The sequence below is a fragment of the Cylas formicarius genome, unplaced genomic scaffold (genome assembly GCF_029955315.1).
Source record: "Cylas formicarius isolate icCylForm1 unplaced genomic scaffold, icCylForm1.1 PGA_scaffold_2__14_contigs__length_35257938, whole genome shotgun sequence".
In the NCBI taxonomy this organism is placed as follows: domain Eukaryota; kingdom Metazoa; phylum Arthropoda; class Insecta; order Coleoptera; family Brentidae; genus Cylas; species Cylas formicarius.
Window position 1 is genome coordinate 21,109,447 of NW_026844319.1, and position 19,145 is coordinate 21,128,591.

General features: G+C 34.8%; 4 protein-coding genes across 7 annotated transcripts in view; 2 read left to right on the forward strand and 2 right to left on the reverse strand.

The window, feature by feature from the left end:
• Nucleotides 1-3,812, reverse strand: part of LOC132698053 (intraflagellar transport protein 172 homolog) — a 31,016-nt gene extending 27,204 nt beyond the window's left edge. The window contains exons 1-3 of the mRNA XM_060663899.1: nt 3,481-3,812; nt 2,967-3,423; nt 2,646-2,914 (exon numbers count right to left, since the gene is read on the reverse strand). Coding sequence (XP_060519882.1) covers nt 2,646-2,914; nt 2,967-3,423; nt 3,481-3,519 — 765 coding nt within the window. The 5' untranslated portion in view covers nt 3,520-3,812. The remainder of the gene's footprint in view (nt 1-2,645; nt 2,915-2,966; nt 3,424-3,480) is intronic.
• Nucleotides 3,813-6,257: 2,445 nt separating this feature from the next.
• LOC132698443 (transmembrane protein 258) lies at nt 6,258-6,762 on the reverse strand. The gene is made up of 2 exons (XM_060664493.1): nt 6,637-6,762; nt 6,258-6,576 (listed from the first exon to the last, which is right to left on the reverse strand). The coding sequence occupies exons 1-2, from the start codon at nt 6,658-6,660 to the stop codon at nt 6,343-6,345; spliced, it is 258 nt and encodes an 85-aa protein (XP_060520476.1). The 5' UTR covers nt 6,661-6,762; the 3' UTR covers nt 6,258-6,342.
• A 192-nt stretch (nt 6,763-6,954) lies between these two features.
• Nucleotides 6,955-13,405, forward strand: LOC132698148 (poly(A) polymerase type 3). Of its 4 annotated transcripts, XM_060664059.1 has the most exons (11): nt 6,955-7,048; nt 7,107-7,230; nt 7,358-7,710; nt 7,770-7,892; nt 7,946-8,201; nt 8,252-8,463; nt 8,658-8,955; nt 9,011-9,270; nt 9,326-9,493; nt 11,834-12,003; nt 12,738-13,405. In XM_060664059.1, the coding sequence occupies exons 3-10, from the start codon at nt 7,375-7,377 to the stop codon at nt 11,972-11,974; spliced, it is 1,794 nt and encodes a 597-aa protein (XP_060520042.1). In that variant the 5' UTR covers nt 6,955-7,048; nt 7,107-7,230; nt 7,358-7,374; the 3' UTR covers nt 11,975-12,003; nt 12,738-13,405. The 4 variants fall into 4 exon arrangements, with proteins under 4 accessions (XP_060520042.1, XP_060520041.1, XP_060520043.1 ...); XM_060664058.1 differs by having other exon boundaries at nt 7,002-7,230; XM_060664060.1 differs by having other exon boundaries at nt 7,002-7,230; nt 12,819-13,405.
• Nucleotides 13,406-14,618: 1,213 nt separating this feature from the next.
• LOC132698149 (uncharacterized) lies at nt 14,619-18,900 on the forward strand. The gene is made up of 5 exons (XM_060664062.1): nt 14,619-14,745; nt 14,797-15,254; nt 15,313-15,507; nt 17,875-18,303; nt 18,353-18,900. The coding sequence occupies exons 1-5, from the start codon at nt 14,691-14,693 to the stop codon at nt 18,593-18,595; spliced, it is 1,380 nt and encodes a 459-aa protein (XP_060520045.1). The 5' UTR covers nt 14,619-14,690; the 3' UTR covers nt 18,596-18,900.
• Nucleotides 18,901-19,145: the final 245 nt, after the last annotated feature.

Sequence of the window (19,145 nt, forward strand, 5' to 3'; positions counted from 1 at the left end):
TTTGTTTCCTTTTTGAAACATTTCCTTTTAAACATTTGTCACAAATAATATTCTGTCAGTGTAAGGTGACCATGAAGGCGTTTGAAGAAAACAAGTGCTAAAATGCTGCCACTATGATTTACCATTTCATAGTTGACCCTAATCTTGCCGATGCGCTTATGAAGATCCAAAGATGCATTATTTATACGTGCATTATGCATTATTTATACAGAATAAGACCAAAGATACGCGATAACGTAGGTTAATATTCCATTAACGAACGATCAATAAAAATTTACAGCTTATATAGTATAATATTTATTGTAATAGTTGTTCAATATGTCCTCCACTTTGAGAACTACAAGTGGTATGAAATATTTCTAAATACATAATGGCAGCTCTAACAGATCCAGCCTTATTTAAATATCGGATACCTTCTCTTATCCGACGGTAAAGTTCCTGAACAGTTCACGGTTTGTGTTTGTAAACTAAATCATTAAGTGTACCCTATAGAAAAAAATCTAGGGGAGTTAAGTGCATTTAAATAGGTGCTAATTTCTTGACTTCTATGATAAGGAGCGTCATCCTGTTGCCAAATTAAATTTCGTCGTTCCCTTTCAACAAGGGGATAATATTTAAATTCTCATAAAATTTTAGTTCAGGTTGTAAATGTGTACTCATTTTTTCCAAATAATATTAGCAAATATATTTTCTGAAAAATGACTCTCCATAAGATTGTTGCAAAAATCTAACTTGATGTTGTAATCTCGTTGCTGTAATTTCTGCACTGGACAGAATTTAGAAGACTTCCAGTTGTTTATTTGAAGGCACGTTCGAAGCGTTGTTCTTTTGGGGTCGGATCTTCAGGGGTCTCTGCAAAATACAACAAAATATTAAGTTGCTCTTCAACATTCAAAATATGACGACGGCTATTGTTTTCTTTCTTCAATGTTCCAGATGTTCTAAACTGTTCGTAAATCCTGTCGAAGATCTTTTTTTCTAGACGCCTCCATAATGGAAATTTTGTTATATCATCTCTAAGAACTTGTTCGATATGTAACTTTCTAACATATCAATCTTGTCCTCTGTGGTAAACATGATACGCAAGCAAACGAATAAATTAAATTTATAAACGATAAATAAATAAATCAATAATGTGCCAAAAAATATTTGAATTATGATTGTAATCAACAATAAAACACGCGTCCAAGGAGGCAACGTTGTAGCACTTGTTTTGTTCAAACGCCTTCATGGCCACCTTACACTAACTGAACTCATATGGCAACAGCATATTATTTGTGATAGACAAATGTAAAAAGTAAAAATATTAGGCATATACAACCTTATATAAAATTGCCTTAATTTTTAATGCCAAATATGACAATATTATAAAAATTAATTTCATTTTTAATCTTAGTGTTCGCGCACCCTGTATTAATATGTATAGAAATTTCTTATGAAACGTCATTTTTCGCATAAAAAATGTCAAAAACGGTTACACTTAGGTATACGACAAAAATGAAATAATATACCAGGAGTTCCATTTAAAATAAGAAAGTTGATATTCGCCCACGAAAAATGAAACACCCTGTATATACAACATTAAAATAAAATCAAGGTTTGTAATACCGAATTAAGTCTGAATTTTTGCTAGATAACGTTTCTGTTGATGACACTGTACTATCCAATTCTCAAGTTTTATTATTGAGGAAGAGAAAATATAATATTTATTCGAAGTATCCGAGCAGATAAAATAAATTAATTAAATTAAAATTTATGTTCCAATTGAATCGAAAACGTAGTTCCTAAACCATTATTTGGAGAGTTATTGGGCCTAGATTGTAAAAAAAAAGTTTCAACACATCCATGTTGGCATTTTTTACATAATTTTTGAAATGGTTCAAAATATACACAGTGTTTAAGGGGGTGAAAAAAGTTTCCCTAAATGTTACAGGGTGTTTTTTTGAATTATTTGAAACGCCGTTTCTAACGATAATGATAAAAATTAATCAGTTTGGCAGGCTAGAGCAACTTAATAAAATAAAAACTTTCATCAGTTTTTGTAAGTTTTTGTATGATAAAGAATAATTTATTTTTTGTAGAATTGTTTGAAAATATTATTAGATGGGGCTGCAATAAAATTGTTTTTAATTTTTTATCTCGAGGCAAGATATGAAACAAATTCAAAAACTAGTAGTTTTAGTCGCTTTATCTCAAGGAAGTACCGAAATTGAAGTCGTTTTATAAAATTGCTCGACCCTAATGCCACTATTTAATTTTTTATAATTAGGGTCAAATCACTTATCACGAAAAACCACGCTGTCCCATTTGAAACAAATGCGTTGTATCTTGGATACAATGCATTTGCGGGCTCACATTTATGGGAACTTATCAGTTAAAATAGCAAATCGCCTATTATTATTAAGTAAAACTACTAATTTTAATAAGATAAAGATAACTTTTTAGCTTTCCATGTTATGCTTGTTTTGGGTATTGTCTGAAATACTCTACTGTTATTTAACTTTGTAAAATCCACGGTGAATTTGGGACATGCTGTACAAAAGTCGAAGGTGCGCATAATACATAATTGGATGTATCCCGAGTAACTAATTTTGTCAAATGAGGTTTAACTAATTGAAAGAAACTAAACACACATACAAAACTACCTGTCCACTAGGACTGCATACGCCAATCATAAATTCATGTTCATCGTTGTCTTTACTGTAATCGAAAACTTTGCTAGTTTTCCCGGTGTTATTGTAAACGCAAACCCTTTTGTCGCAGCCTGCAGCGAATATATGCCCCTGCGGCCAGGCAAGCGCGAAAGGGGGCACCGGATGCAAAGCAGCACGCCCCTGAGTATCGTTCTCTTCGTTATGGTCGATTGTGACAAAGAAACGAATAATGTTGCCGTCGATGTGGCCCGACAAGAAACCTATAGAATACCAACAACCAGTCTCGTCTGATGTACCATTAATACACATTACCGGTTCCTTTAGAATTGGGAGCGAGAGAAACCACGAAACTGTCCGAAGCAAATAAACTATGGGACTTGTTGGTTTTAGTCTGCAATGCCCTCACTTTACCGTCCTGCAAGCCGCAAATGATGGGACCGCAAGTTAACCACGTGATACACGTCACGGGAGAAGACTGCGGGAATTTGTTGCAGATTGCTTTCTTCTCGTTCCATTTTTCGCCTATTTTATAGACGTACACGATGCAGTCGCTTTGGGCAACCGCAATTTTTGTCGAATCTGGGCCGAATGCTATACCAGTAATAACGTAAGACTTCTTGCCTGCCTCGGGGTCATAGGGCTTTGTCGAAAACTTGTCCCGTTTCTCGCCGTTGTCGTCGAATAACAGAATTTGCCTGTCGCAGGTCGCGATAGCTAATTTTTGGTTATTCGGAGACCAGCTCAGCGCTACTATCTTGAAGTCGCATTGCTTATAAAACGACAAACATAATTTAAATATTGTTTTCTCGTTTATGTATGCCTTTACCTGAGCTTCTAATATGGTGCCCAAATACTTTAAATGCATGTTTATTGTTAACGTTCAAAAATATGGGCCGGAACGAATTTGTATCAAATGTGTTGCTATGGTAACCAGAAAGAGGTACGAGTATAACGAATTATCTTTTGACACCCACCTACAGGGTTAATTTTGAAAGATAGAAAAAAAGATTTTTGCTCTATTATCTTTTGCAAATGTAAAAAAAAAAACAAACGACGATCGTAAGCTGTCAAAATGACTGCAACATCATTTTTTAAAAAATGGAATGCCCTATGTCATTAGCTTAAATCGTAAATCTTTTTTTCCTGATTTGAAAAACATATAGTTTATTGACATTTTATTTAACCGTTTTTGAAATATTTCAGTTTAAAAATAATTATTCTATTGTTTAAAAATGATCACGTCTGCCTTGATAGCAACCATATTATCTATGTTTGCAATTGTTTTAACAATGTCCTACTTTTAACAACTAATCTGAACTAAACTAAAGATCTGCAGCGTAAGTTAAATAACTTAAGATATTTTTAATCGCTTATACTGAGGAAGAAAAACGCCAAATAATAAAATTATATTATTCAAACAAAAATATCAATTATTAACGCTTAACATTTTCCACATAACCTCCATTATTTTCTATACATTGGACAATATTTCCTTTCAATTTCCTATTAATACACGAGGTGATAAAATCAGGGTTTTCTCTGTTTAGATCTTGTAAAACGATATTATGTCTTTCTCTTATCACTTATAAACTTTCGGCCGATTATAATAAATGTTATTTTTTTAAGATCCCCACAAAAAAATGTCACAAGCATTCATTTGATAGTTCCTTACCTACCTATCCAAATTCTATATTTGTTATTTAGATAATCGGTAACCGGTTGGACATTATGTGCATGTGCGCCATCTTGATGCCAAATTAAATTGAAATAATTCCTAACTGGTACATTTTCTAACAACAGTTCTATTTCTGTTGCAAGCAAATTTAAATATTGTTGGGCATTCAAGGATCCTTCGTATATAATTGGTCCGACCACCATATTGTTCATCATACCACATCATACATTAACTGATGTCCGTCCCTGGATTTTGACGGTCTGCATTTTTTTGTGGATTATTGGTAGACCAAAAATTTTTATTCTTCCTATTAAATCCACCTGCTGTTGTGGACAAAGCCTCATCCGTAAATATTATCTTGTTTAGAAAATGTCCATCTTCTTAAGATCTTCTATACATTTCACTGCAAAATTCGAGCCTCTGCCTTTTATGTTCATGGGTTACATTTTGCACTAGAATTAACTTACACCGGATGATAATTTTTTAACGTCAGCTATAGAAAATTTAGGATTTTCTAAAACATGTGAAATATAATAATTAAGAAAGTAGAACTCAAAGTCATGATGTCAAGAGTATAATAATTTACTTTGAAAGTAAAGTAATATATTCAGGTCTTCATCAAAATTTTTTTCTATTGCCATGGTCTTCTGTGTGACACTATTTCAGCCCTCAAATTGTTTAATGACATTTTTAACCGTATTTATTTAAGGAACTCTTCTACCGGGATATATTTGTCGATATTCTCCCTTAACCCTTGCAACATTTGTCTGTTGGAATAATATAATTTTATTATTTGGCGTTTTTCTTCCTCAGTATAACCAATTTCAAAATTACTCAACATACGCTGCAGATCTTTAGTTTTGATTAGTTGTCAAACGTAGAACAATGTTAAAACAATTGTAAACATAGATAATATGGTTCCTATCAAGGCAGACCTGACCAATTTTGAACAATATGGCTATTGTCCAAAATTCGAATGATAATCATTTTTAAACTGATATATCTCAAAAATGGCTAAATGGAATGTCAATAAACTATATGTTTTTGAAATCAGGAAAAAAATCTACGATTCAAGCTAATAATACATAGGGCATTCCATAAAAAAAAAGATCTTGCTGTTATTTTGATTGATTGATTGATATAATAGAGCAAAAATCTTCAAAATTTTGTATTTACGCTTTTTTTTCTATCTTTCAAAATTAACCCTATAGGTGGGTGTCAAAATATAATGAATAATCCAGTATACACTTTCAGCAGAGATACAGTATCTCCGGGCAATTTCTGGGATTCAGATAGGATCCGAAAAAATAACACAATTTCCTGCAATGTTTCCTACAGATTTTGGGATGCTTAACAAGCCCCTAAAGGACGCAGTTAGAAATTGATTTTTCTTTTACAACTTTTAAAGCATTTGACAAAAATTCAAATGCAATCTGAAAAGTACTGGGTAGGGAGCTCTTAAAACATATTTAGCTTTTTTAGTTTATCAGGGGTGAATTCAGCGGAACTAACCTAAACACATCATTTTTTAACACTCTGTACAATTAAGACCTAAAAAGGGCATCCTTGATTAATATCGATAAAATTTACTATCTGTTGGCATTTTTTGAAAATATACCCAGATCCCATCGATTCTTCGTCAAAAATTCAAATTAAAAATGTGAAGGTGGCTGGTTAGAAAAAAAATGGCGCATAGTGTAGATTAATGTTTCCACATTAGCGGCATGCGCGGAAGATCATTTAGGAAAATATAATATAGCTTTTTTACAAAACTTCTGGATTCTTCCTGCGTCGATCTTTGCCGAGTCGAACCTGCTAATGCTTCGCCAATCATCCTGTTCATATAGCCGTACGAGGTGCATCCATTTTAAAGTATGTCGAAAGACAGAAGATTAAAATCCGAGAGTATTCATATTAATAACAACCCCTGATAACAAAAGCGTATATTAAAAAATATTTTCAGTGCACTAATTACAAATCACAATAAACCAATAAGTAGAGTACTGAAAGAAATCAAACAAATATTCCCACAGCCAGAAGTAGAAACACTATTCCGAATCCAGAAAACACAGAGGCAACCAAAGCAACCGCTAGTTCCTTTTTAAGACTTCGGGTTTGCTTTGTACTAGTAACCTCATACACGAAAAACCATGCCGTGAAGAAAACTCCTATTCCCAATAGAACTAGGGTCAAATGAGGGAATACGGCCGGGTTTACCGGAGAAGAATATCGTATGAGCTTCTCGGACTGAAATAAAAAAAAGGACATTAAACTAGGCGACCTCAATTACATTAAAGGATATTTTACCATTTCTGGGAAGTCAGTGTTCATTCACAAATTATAAACTTGACTTTTAATAAACCAAAGTAACTTTTCACCAAATCTACTACCTGTACTACACCAGTCAAACGCGTACGCCAACGTCACCATCACCAGAGAAATGCTTTAGGTTGATTTATTAGCAAAGAATAACAAATGGCAGTGTTTAAATATTTTTGCCCATTATACAACTCTAACGTAGTTTTTTAATTATGACTCTATCTCCTGAAATAATACCGAGGAATATTTTAATTTAAAAGAAGTACTTGGCTTTTTTTTTTCTGTCCCACAATGTCGGTTAAGAGTAACGACTCATATTGTTTCATAAACATTTTACTTTGGCAACACGGCATAGAGTAGTGACAAATGGATGCTTTGGACATTTTGTTCCAAAATAAAAGTCAGTGGAAAATCATCAAAATAAACCGAATTTTTGGTGATTTTTGAAATGTTTTTAGTTAACTATAGCGTGCCACCAATTTTTATTAAGGGAGAAAAGTAATTGATGTACTACGAATATCGTTACTTGCTTTATACGCATTTATATTCGCGGCCTTAAGATTTCCTAATATTTTGCTTTGTGTAAGTGAAAAATATTTGAAGTGGCAGCCGTTTGTGTTTGTTATAATATTAAGGGACTACTTTTTAACACGTTTGCTTGTGTTTAATATATGTATTGTGGCAAAATCGTAGAAGAACGAAATTTTAGGTTACATCACTTAAATAATGTGGTCCTCTCAATCAAACTCCACACTAAACAACAAAGAAAACCAAAATCAATCGGAAGACAATTTAGTTACCCTGGGAATGACATCCGCTATTTCTGCCGCTCCTCCTAAGCCAATTGACCTCGCAAAGACTAAAGAGTTGGAAGAAACTTTGATACCCTTTGATGTTTTTGAAACTGAACAAGAACTAAACCATCGTATGCTCATTTTAGGGAAATTATATTCTTTGGTTAAGCAATGGATTAAAGAACTTTCTCTAAAATGTAACATGCCTGAAAGTGTAGCAGAAAATGTTGGGGGAAAGGTGTATACTTTTGGTAGTTACAGACTCGGTGTAAGTTGCATAAAAGGTAATAGAATATCAAAATTAGGTGTGTAATTTTTTTCTGCCAGGTACATAACAAAGGAGCGGATATTGATGCTTTATGTGTGGCACCCAAACATATTTGTCGGAATGATTTTTTCACCTCTTTTTATGAGTTGTTAAAGAAGCAGTCTGAAGTCACAGAACTAAGGGTACAAATCAATCCTGGGTTTTGTAAAACAAAGCATAACCCTCACAATTTTAGTCAGTAGAAGAGGCCTTCGTACCAGTGATTAAAATGAGTTTTGATGGCATTGAAATTGATTTACTTTTTGCTCGGCTATTGCAAAAAGAAATTCCTGACTCCATGGACCTTCGTGATGATAACTTGCTAAAAAACCTTGACCAGAAGTGTGTCCGCAGTCTAAACGGTTGTCGGGTTACAGATGAAATTCTCAGACTTGTTCCCAATATTGAAACTTTCAGATTGGCATTGCGTACCATTAAACTTTGGGCTAAAAGTAAGAGATTTTGGGGTCCGTATTGGATTGTTGTAAATGTGTGCTTTCAGGGCACGGCATTTACAGCAATGTGTTGGGTTATCTGGGAGGCGTTTCATGGGCAATGCTTGTAGCACGTACCTGCCAGTTATATCCCAACGCTGCTGCCGCTACCTTAGTGCATAAGTTCTTTCTCATATTTTCCAAGTGGCAGTGGCCTCAGCCTGTGCTCCTCAAGCAACCGACCAATGCCAGTTTGGGATTTGCGGTTTGGGATCCAAGGGTTTGTAACTCAGTATTCCTTGTTTATAGTATTATTTGTAGCAATGCAGTCTTTGGGTTTTTAGGAAATATTTAATGTAGTGTAAATATGTTGTCTAGTGGACCTAAGAAGGTTCATATTTAGGTAGAACCACAAATTTAATTTTTACAGTTAAAGTTGCTGTTATTTTTCTCCTTTCCCATGTTTTTAACCAGGTAAACATCCAAGATCGTTACCACCTGATGCCAATAATTACCCCGGCGTATCCGCAACAAAATTCGACTTTTAACGTGTCCAACTCCACCAGAAATATCATCATGGAGGAGTTTGAACGGGGTCTAAAAATTACAGATCAAATTATGTTAAACAGAGCAACTTGGGAGCAATTGTTCATCCAGCCGCCGTTTTTCTTGAAGTACAGGCACTTTATCGTCCTGATAATCAGTGCGGAGTCTTCAGCTGACCTTTTAGAATGGAGCGGTCTGGTCGAGAGTAAGATACGGTTGTTGATTTGTAAGTACCATTTAGGGCCAAGGGGCTCCGGAGAATGAGCGTTTCCGTTTTACAGCGACGTTGGAGAGGAAAACTGCAATAACAATGGCCCACATCAATCCGGAAAACTTTATGCTTCCCGAACCGTTGCGGCAACCAAAATTTAAATATTCTATGTGGTTCATCGGGCTCGAGTTTCGCAAAATGGAGGGCCTAAACGTGGACCTCACCCAGGACATTCAACAATTCACCGAGACTGTCAACAAGCACGCCATGCATATACAAATGTTCAAAGAGACAATGAAATTGGAAGCAAGACACGTCAAGAGGAAAATGGTGGGAGGTTTTGAGGATGTTGTTATGAGTAGAAGACATGTTGATTGGCTTTTAGCTTCCCACGTATTTGCCGCATGGTATACTCAAACGCGAGAAGAAGTACCTGATGATGGTCAACGAGTGCAAGGAACAGAAAGAAGGCAGGAAAAGGCCATCGGAATCCAGCGACGGCGAAACGTCGGCCAAAAAGACGCGGCTGTCCAACGAAGTTAATGGCGCCAGCGTGAGTAATTTTATTTGCAAGGGATTCCACAATAAAAAAAAAACACCCTATTGAAACTATCGACCTTGTCCATGGACGAGATGTTACTCTTGTGGATAAGAGCGAAGAAGAGATCAATTACGTAGTGTGTCAAATTTTTCTGTTAGTCGCTACCTAAGTGACAGTTTCACTGCTTTTTCAGTAGTTATTTTTGGGGTAATAATTGACAGTTTAAAATAAAAATAGTAATAAATTACAAAAAAATTAATTGAAAATTTATCGATTCTCTGAGATACTGGGTTAAATATCGGTAACAAGTTATCTACAGAATCATGTAGCGAAACATAGACTTCATTTAATAAACAAATGACATGTTTCGCCTTAAATAACATCAACAGACCCATATCAAGTAGAATAACTGAAATATATGAATATTAGATTTGATGTTTGTATTTGATATTTTTGATCATGTCATTTTAGGCGAAATATGTAAGATGTTTTTTAAATTTAATTTGTTTTGACATATGGTACTTTAGAGTTTATGTGTTTTTTGTGTTACCTTTACCGTGATTGGGGGCATTATTTATCCACGGCGGGCAAAAAATGTAAGTCACTTGAGAAATTACAAATTTCGTGGGAAAAAAAATTATCCCGAACTAATAGGTGGTAAATTATCTATCCTAATCTATTTGATTATCTGAATTTAACATTTAATCGGAAAATCTGATGTTGGTATTCATGATTTTTTCGGAAAACAGAAAATGTTTATTATAAACAAAGTCCAATTAATTTTTATTTGTAACTAAAGAAACGAGTAACAATATTGAACACACCTGAAAATTAAATTAATCCACGAGGCATGCTTTGAATTAAATGACTTACGTTCTGGTCGATATTGTTTCATTCCTGCATAAACAACTCTCAGCTCTTCGGCACTTCTTTTAGCGAGTGTATGTCTTCAAATACGTCGTCTCATCTCATCAGACACATGTTCGATGAGATTCATGTCTGGACTGAGTGCTGGCCAATCAAACCGCCTAATTCCCGCTTCATCCAGATATTGACTTACAATTCTCGCGGTGTGGGGTCTAGCATTACCATGCTTACAAATGGCATCTTCGCCCATAGTGATCATTAAAGGATTCCGGGATTTCCGTAACGTACCTGTGAGCTGTCAGAGAGGCATTCTGTATAAAGACTAACTCTGTGAGTGGTTCCCAACTGATTCCCCCCCAAATCATAACCCCCACCACCACCATGCGGAAGTCTTTTATCAACACAACTTGAACTGATCCAGTGCGGCAAAAAGGGGATTGATCAGAAAACAGTATCTTGTTGCGTTCATAATCATTCCAGTCTAAGTGATTTAACATTTCTAACCACTTAAAGTTGATTTTGAAGCCAAACCTCAGAAGGTGTCCTATTCCGCAAACTTGCATAGTCCAAAAATCGATTATCCCTTTGGTTGGTGATCTTTCTTCGACCAGATCTTGGTCTTCCAGTGATCAAGTCAGTCCCCTCATAGCGTTGGTATACATTTTGGTACATTTGGTTGGTAAACATTTGTAACAATTCTTGCAGTTTCCGGTTTTCCTCAACCATCTTGTATTATTGCTACAATTCTAGTCACAACAATAGGATCTAAAGGCATTATGACCAGTAAAATACACCTCATATCTAAAATACACCAAACAATCATAAGTTTTATGGAGATAAATGAACAATGAACTGGAAAGTACTCAACCCACGAACCTTTAATTGTGCCGAACTTTAATTATTTCATAGAAAAGTCGAAATTATTATGACGACTGAAATAATTCACTGCCTACTAGACCGACGATCCGGTGATAAACATTTTGTTTCAAATTATTTGAAATTTCTTGAGTGACTTAAATTTTTTGCCCGCCAGTGTAGAATGATCGACAAAATTAATTGACAAACAAAAATAAAAGTTATAAACACGAGCATTTTAAAGAAATAATAAAAAACGCAACAAAAGACAATAGCGTGCCTAGATAAAACTAAACTTTTTTTCCTTCTTCCTTTCGTCACTGGGTCACCAGCGAAAACAATTAACCATAACTGCTAAATTTAAAGTTTCTATCATATTAAAATTAACTTCGTTAAATGGAATCTTTCATAGGCTAATAAGTTTGCGGCGGAAATTAGTTATTAACAGAATTCCTACCCACTCTTCAATGGGTGATAGTACGCATCGCGCTGGTTATAAAAAAAACTGGGACTCAGTATTATGACCCGTCGTCCCGAACTGTTTGACGTTCCTATTATTTTGTGTCAGAAATGATAAAGTACATAAGTGAAAAAAAAATGGCTTTCTAATTTTGTATTTGGGGTGTATAGTTCGACGACAGCTCAAACAATTCGTTGAACAATGAAGACTCAAGCAGCAGTTTCGCGGATACGTCAGGGGCGTCGGCCGCCAGCCCCGTCAAATTGCCGCAGGTGCCGACAGCGAACAAGCAGGAAGCCGTATGCTCGTGAACTTCAGCCCCTATCATTTAGGATTTAAGGTACATGCTACCCGAAAAGCTGTGACGCTTTAAAAACTATGTTTTCCCTTTTGGAATCTATTGTTTTTTATTAACGTTTTGGACTAAATCTACTGAATATCCCATTTAACTAATCATAGAAGCTATGACTCTTGTCTTCTTTTGTCTATAACGACTATTCAAACGAACGGCAGTCAATAGGATATGTTAGAAATACATGCGGGGTGTGTGAAAAAATAAAGCCAATATAGACTTTCATAGAGACTTGGCATTGAAACTTATTTAGCATTTTTGCTTTATCAGCCTCAGACTGTTTTTTATTTATTTATTTTTTTGAGAAACAGGGATCATTGTTCTTGGTTTGAATTGTTTTACCAATTATTTTAATTTTCTACCAACACGGACATTTTATTTTTTAGTCTGTATCATACAGTGTGTTGTGTTAACATATGAACCTGTATTAAACCGTATGTAGTAGCTTAAAAGTCATAGATTTTCAGCAACTTCGTCCAAAAATCAATCAATCATGAGAGAACAAAGCTTTCATTGTAAAACAGATTGTATTCCTAACATACAAGAAATTTAAACAAATCAAAATCATCACCTTAAAATTTAATTGTTCTATGCTAAAGGTACTGGAAAAATTAAAATGTGATAGATATCAAAAATGTCTTAATTATTTTGTAAATTGACTAAAAACTAAAAAACACGCAACCCTGAGCATCAATAATGATAATAATAATAATGACCTCTAGATTTAAGACTCCACAAGGGAAAATAAAACTATGGGTTATCGACGAAAAGAAAAAAGCCCAATTGTTTGGTTTCAACTACAGTCTGGACCGAGGACCACCCGTGGCGAGGAGGACACGCCCGTAGGTCGCGTCTCCTCATTGGGGGCGGGGCGTGTGTAAAATGTTATCGCGTAAGTGCAATTTCATTAAATAGGCGTGTAGTTATGTGAGAGAATGCGTGTTATCTATTTATTACGTTGATGGGTCAAGTAATTAAAAAAGCAGTTTTGTGGATTGGAAAATAGTCGTGATGCGGTAATATTTTACAGTACATTATTTGTACATAGTTAGTTGACGTTTATTTGGACACGACTAGGAAGGGGTTTTAAGCAGCGCTTGCTTATGACCTAGAGGTTTCACCCGTTTTATTTTTGATATTATTCTCTTTTGTGTCCGGGACACTACGTCATCGTTTTCCCGAATCTATTGTGTAACGTTTTTTCGCTCTGTATTAATGATTTTTGTATATCCGATTGAAAAGTTGGGGAAAATATCGTTCTTTTTGGCAAAGTGTATTAAGTATTTATATGATATCTTGAGTATTTGCGTTAGGTTATTGCGAAGAAGTTTTCGTCAATGTGTACAGTCGTCCCTGTAAGTGAATTAAGTACAATAAATAAAAATATTTTCCCCCAAAAACGTATTTTATTTGTATAATGCGTAACAAACTCGATGGGAAATTAAAAAAAAGTAATGTTGTGCCGTGTAACTTTTTCGATTGAACAAAACGGTAAGTAATAATAATTTATTCCCATTGACATTACAAAAATGCTTCGAAGTCCTGGCTTGGAAAAATGTTATGCTTTTTTGTGAAGGTGGAGTTGATTGATAGGAAGGAATAGTTTTTAAGTATTTAGATAGAAAATGCAATTGATAAGTAATTAATTTACTTATTTTAACTAAAGGATCTCTCTTCGGGTTGCTGAAAAATACAAAAATAAATTTGTCACCGCCGCAGCAGTCGCTGAAAACATAGCTGTGGTTTTGTGGGGTTAACCCATAGAGAAAAATTCTAAAGACAATCCAAATTTGAATAAACTGAGTTACGACTTATTTGTGCGTTTCAGAGAAGGCAAACCGCTAGGTATTAATTTATCAACTAGCCAAACTAAAGAAAATACACGTTTTTTATTATTGTTTTGTCTTATACTGTTTTTATATACAGTTTATGTTATATATGTTATTTTTCAGTTCAGTTCAGTTCAATTTCGGTACACTAATATTTGAGGATGTAATTTTTGTTAACATTTTTAATTTTGCTCTATGCATTATTTTTTATAATTTTTATTTTTGAAAAAAGTGAGAAAAGTATTCCATTTGTATTACTTTTACTTCTGCTGCTTCATTAGTCCTGTAGCTCACGGTGGCGCTGGCGATTGCGCTTCTGATATTTAACTACGTAATCTGCAATTCCCATTTTTATTAGTTTCTTTTATGGGGTTAACGTGACGTGAGGGGAATTGATGATACAACGTTTTAACAATAAAAACCCGTTACACTTTCACTAACTTTAGGTTGGCATTACCGTTTCAATTGCACCTATTTTTTAAAATTAATTTTTATTTACCTATGCCAAGATCTTATTTTAAATTTCTTCTAATTTTAATTTTATATTATGTAATATTTATTAGTAATTTTATCAAAAACCATTGTTTCGGTATTAAAAGAATCTTTGTGGGAAAGCGGAAAAAATCACCATCACGTCGCACCTTGTAATATCCTACCCGCCAAATTTAGCTCTATCGATTGCGCGGTGGCGCATGCGCGTACAGCATCGGCCATCCGAATAACACGCATTACGCGCGCAAGGACAACGCAGAAGAATATACTGGTCCACTGTTCTATCCAGATCCTGGCCGAATGAGAGAGCCAGCATCCTAATGTAGCATTTTTTCGTTTTAATTTTTTTTGATAATGTTAGTGCTGTATTTAATTGGTGCTTGTTATTATATTTTCCCGCCTACGGTTGGTAAGTTTTCCGAACCTATCGTCGATAGGGTTTGAAAAAACGAGTTTCCAGGTCTCAACGACAAAAACCATACCGCAAAATTATCGGACGATGATTATTATGTGAACTACGACTACGATTTAAGCAATAATTCTGCAGATAAGGAATCCAAATCGGATTCTCTGATCCTTCCCAATCCGGAAGTTATGGATTTGAAGTATGCGGTAGATGTGCTTCCCAATGTAGAGTTGCCAGACGATTCTTTGGCCGACTCGGACTTGAAAGACCACAACTGCATAGACAATATCATGTACGTCTACTACGGGGGAAACGGTCGGAACTCCAAGAGCTACGGCACCGGAATAATAATCATAGGATCAGTGATGAGCTGCGCCGCTCAACTGTTGACTCTGTTTTGCGTCTTGCTCAAGAAATATTACAAGGGCAGGAAGATCAGCATGATGCTCATAGCTGTTCACATTTTTCTTACCATGTTTTTGTCGAATTTCATATTTATGTTGGGAGTTTACGTAAGTGGTAACCATATCGTTATGGACTACGGATAGATAACTTCGGATTTTTTTTTAGTCCACCAAAAATACGGAAAACTGTTTGCTCATAGCGATTTTAATAAATATATTTCACCACCACACGGCGATATGGATATTTTTGTACTGCCTCTATATTTACAAAAAGTTTTGCCGCACCTGGGTCTCGTTGTTGTTTAGAAACATAAACATGTATACGTTGGTGACGCACATGTTACCGCCAATAATTACTTTGGTAAGTTCATCGATGTAACCAATGATCCAAATAATACCGGTGGTCCGGGTTAATAATTTGGACGTTATCTAACGAAGGTGCAGGGTAATTTCAGAAAGAAAAAAAAACTACTTTTTTATCATAATTTCAATATTATTTTAGTTTTTTTTATCAAATTTGGTGCGTTCATAAGCCTACATCAGATTTTTTTTAATAGAACACCCTGTATATTATATATGTGTTTAATGGGATATCTTATTTCAATTACAATGATGTAACACACTTTATATTTTAGTCCACTAGTTTTTTTGACAAATCGGCAAAAACAGGAAATTTTTATATAATTTCAAAGAGTGACAACAAAATGTTTATGTTTGACATATTAGTAAACAACGTTGATGGTTGAATTATTGTTTAAGTCATTAACGTAGCTGGTCGTCAGTAATTAGACTTTATCCAGAGCGCCGAGCTCCTTCAAAACAGATATTTTCAAGGCTGGCAAAGAAATTTGCAGAAAGCGGTAACATATTAAACGCTAAAAAGGTATTCCGGAATTGTAATGTTTTAAATGAAGAAAATAAGTCAAACATTTTAGGATTCGATGAAGCACATCCAGTTTCCTCTATTACTAGAATATATGAGGAGATAGGTATTTCTCGGGGATCAATCCATTCAGTTTTGAAAGAATATAAACATGATGCATTTTTCGTAAAACTCAAAAACTAAGTGTATAACAATGTCAAAGAAAGATGCAATTTTGTTTGGATTACAGAATACACGAAATAAAATCCCAGGGGTACCAATCAATATATGGTGTCGTGTCATAGATGGGCATATTTTGGGTCCGATATTTACAGATCAAAAGTTAACTGGAGATCATTATTTGCAACTTTTAGAGCACTAAATATGACAATATGTAGAAGGTTTACCGCTAAATATATCAGCGCTTATTATATAGCGCCTCCTCACAATTTTGTGCAAGTTAAAAATGTTCTTAACATGGAATATCCTAGGGGTTAGATACGGCGGAACTATGGATTGGCCAGTCAACAGCCCCGACTTAACTTTAATGGATTTATTTATTTTGGGGACACATAAAAAATCCCGTGCACAGAACTCCTTGTAATAATGTAGTGGAACTTCGGCAAAGCATTTCAGAGGTAATCAATCAGTTAAGAGACAATCCGGAAACGTTACAACATCATACAATTAGATTGTATGAGAAATGTGTTAAGGAAAATGGTGGTCACATGCAGCAGTATTTAGGATAGTTAAAGATTTTTTACTTTAGTTCGTCTTGTCGTTTTTATTGTTTGTGTTCTGCTTTAATTTGTAAATAATTATTATCGTTGCAATCAGTCACGGCACTCTGAAATTATATAAAAATTTCCTATTTCCATTTCCAAAAATGAGTGGTAAAATATAAAGTGTGTTACATCATTTTAATTTTAATAAGATATTCTATATATAACATACAGGGCGTTCCATTTTGAAAAATATGATATAGGCTTATATGTCAGAAAATTGATAGTGTTTTGTTTTATATGTCACTTGGAAAAAAACTGGGCTACTAAACTTATATTTTGTTTTTTATTTTTGTTTTCCTTGATATCTCTAAAAACAAACAAGTTACAGTCATTGAACGTACTGTACATGTTGTAAATGTAATAGAGCATGTTTTGATGCAGTTTTTTGGTCACTAGTGGCACAGTACGCCACTAACTTTTCTAAAAATAAGAATTACTTTCGAAATTCTCATTCACCTTGGAGTAAATTTGATCCCTTGTACGCAACGTTTTCGTGCAAAAAATAAACCTAGTTTCCATGCATAACGAAATGGCTAAACTCTGATATGGTATTTTGTATGTGAAATTGGGTTTTCTACTCCCGACGCTAGAGTACCCAATTATACACCGATCAGTTGTACGCAAAGTGTCACTTTAAGACGTCAGCTTCGTTAAAGATTGTTTCTAGTCACTTCGGAATTTTGCGGTACCTTAGCTTTCGGTAGATTTTAGCCGCTGATGGTACTTTGACGTTTGTCAGTTCCGGTGGTCACGTTATTCAGTGAATTTTTTCTGCCCTTATGCAAAAACTTTTGAGATTGGTTTCCTTATATATGTAGCTATAAAATAATCTCTATGTACTTAACTCCAATTCCAAGCTGAAAACTGTCAGCAGTCATATTGATTGTTGATCGGCACAAGGTCTTACTGTTGGAAAACGAGCACGCTGAACAGACATTTAACAACAACACATTTTTGATGTTCACTTTAAAAATGTCTCTATTGTCATCATAGCCATGGCATTTATATGTAGTAGCTAAATGGGTTTCATAACTATAAAACTAACTTCCTTGTAAATGATTAACGTATTTGAAATTTGTAGACCACATATTACGCAATACCAAAAAGCTTCGAAACCAAGAAGTACTGTTTCAAGTCGTTCCATAGGGGAATGATATTAAATTTTCTAGCACCGATTTGCGTTTTACTAATACTGACCACTATTTACGCTATAAGCGCGATGATCAAAATCGAAAACCTGGAATTGTCCAAGTTGGATTGCCATTATCAGGGCGAGTCCCTTCATATTTTCAAGTCCGATGTCGAGGGTCTGAAACAAAAGAGAGACGAGAGTATCGGTTACATAGATGATGAGTTATGCAGTTTGAGGGCGACCAGAAACTGTTTAAAGTCGATCTGTGTCATACAGTTGATATTTACTATGAACTGGTTCGCTACGCCGATCGCTTTGGAGGCCAGCCACAGCAGCACAGAGTTGCCGTTTCTGCAAGCGATCACTGCTGTGTTGCTGGTAAGCAGAAGTCCAAGCATCTTCTGGTTCTTAAACAACTTTCTTGTAGAACTGGTACGTATTTTTCAAAAGGAAATGTCTGCTTCCCACATTGGATTACACCATGGAAGAAGAGTCGGAGAAGAACGACGAAGAAGTACTATCATCTACGACGGAGATTCTAAGTATTTCTTCGTCGGATAATATCCCACTTCTGAATTCCGAAAACGCCACTGAACTGAAAGAGTTCTGCAGTATAACTGACGGCAAGGAATGTGCGAGCGACTATAACATTTCCACCATTAGTACCTAAGTTATACTGCGTGATCGAAATTTTCGCAATATTCTAAAGCATCAATCAATATAATAAATATGTACGTATACTCGACGTCTTAGTATTTTTAAGTCAAGTTTGGCGTTCCAGGCGGAAACCTTTTCAAACCGTATAAACCACAAAATATGCACAAATTAAAAATGTCGTTTTAATAATACTATACATCTTATTAAAGAAAAATTGTGTAAATAATGTATTTAAGAGTTAGGACATCGGCCTATATCAGTATTATTATAATAGTTATTATCTCGCATTGTTAAAGATATACTCCCCCAAAGTTGTTTGTGGTGTTATTCTCTAATATTCTCTAATAAATATTATGGAAATTAAACTTTTCATTACTGCAGTACTTCTTTAACGACCCGAAAAGTATAAGTGGATTAGTTTTGGTTTCTTTTTTCGCGTTTCTTTCGACCACTTCCAATTTATTATTCCAAGCATTGGGAATATAAATACGGAAAACTTAAGCTGGGTTTATACAACACCTTCATAACTCTAATCATAAACGTAGTGATTTATGTTTTGAAGA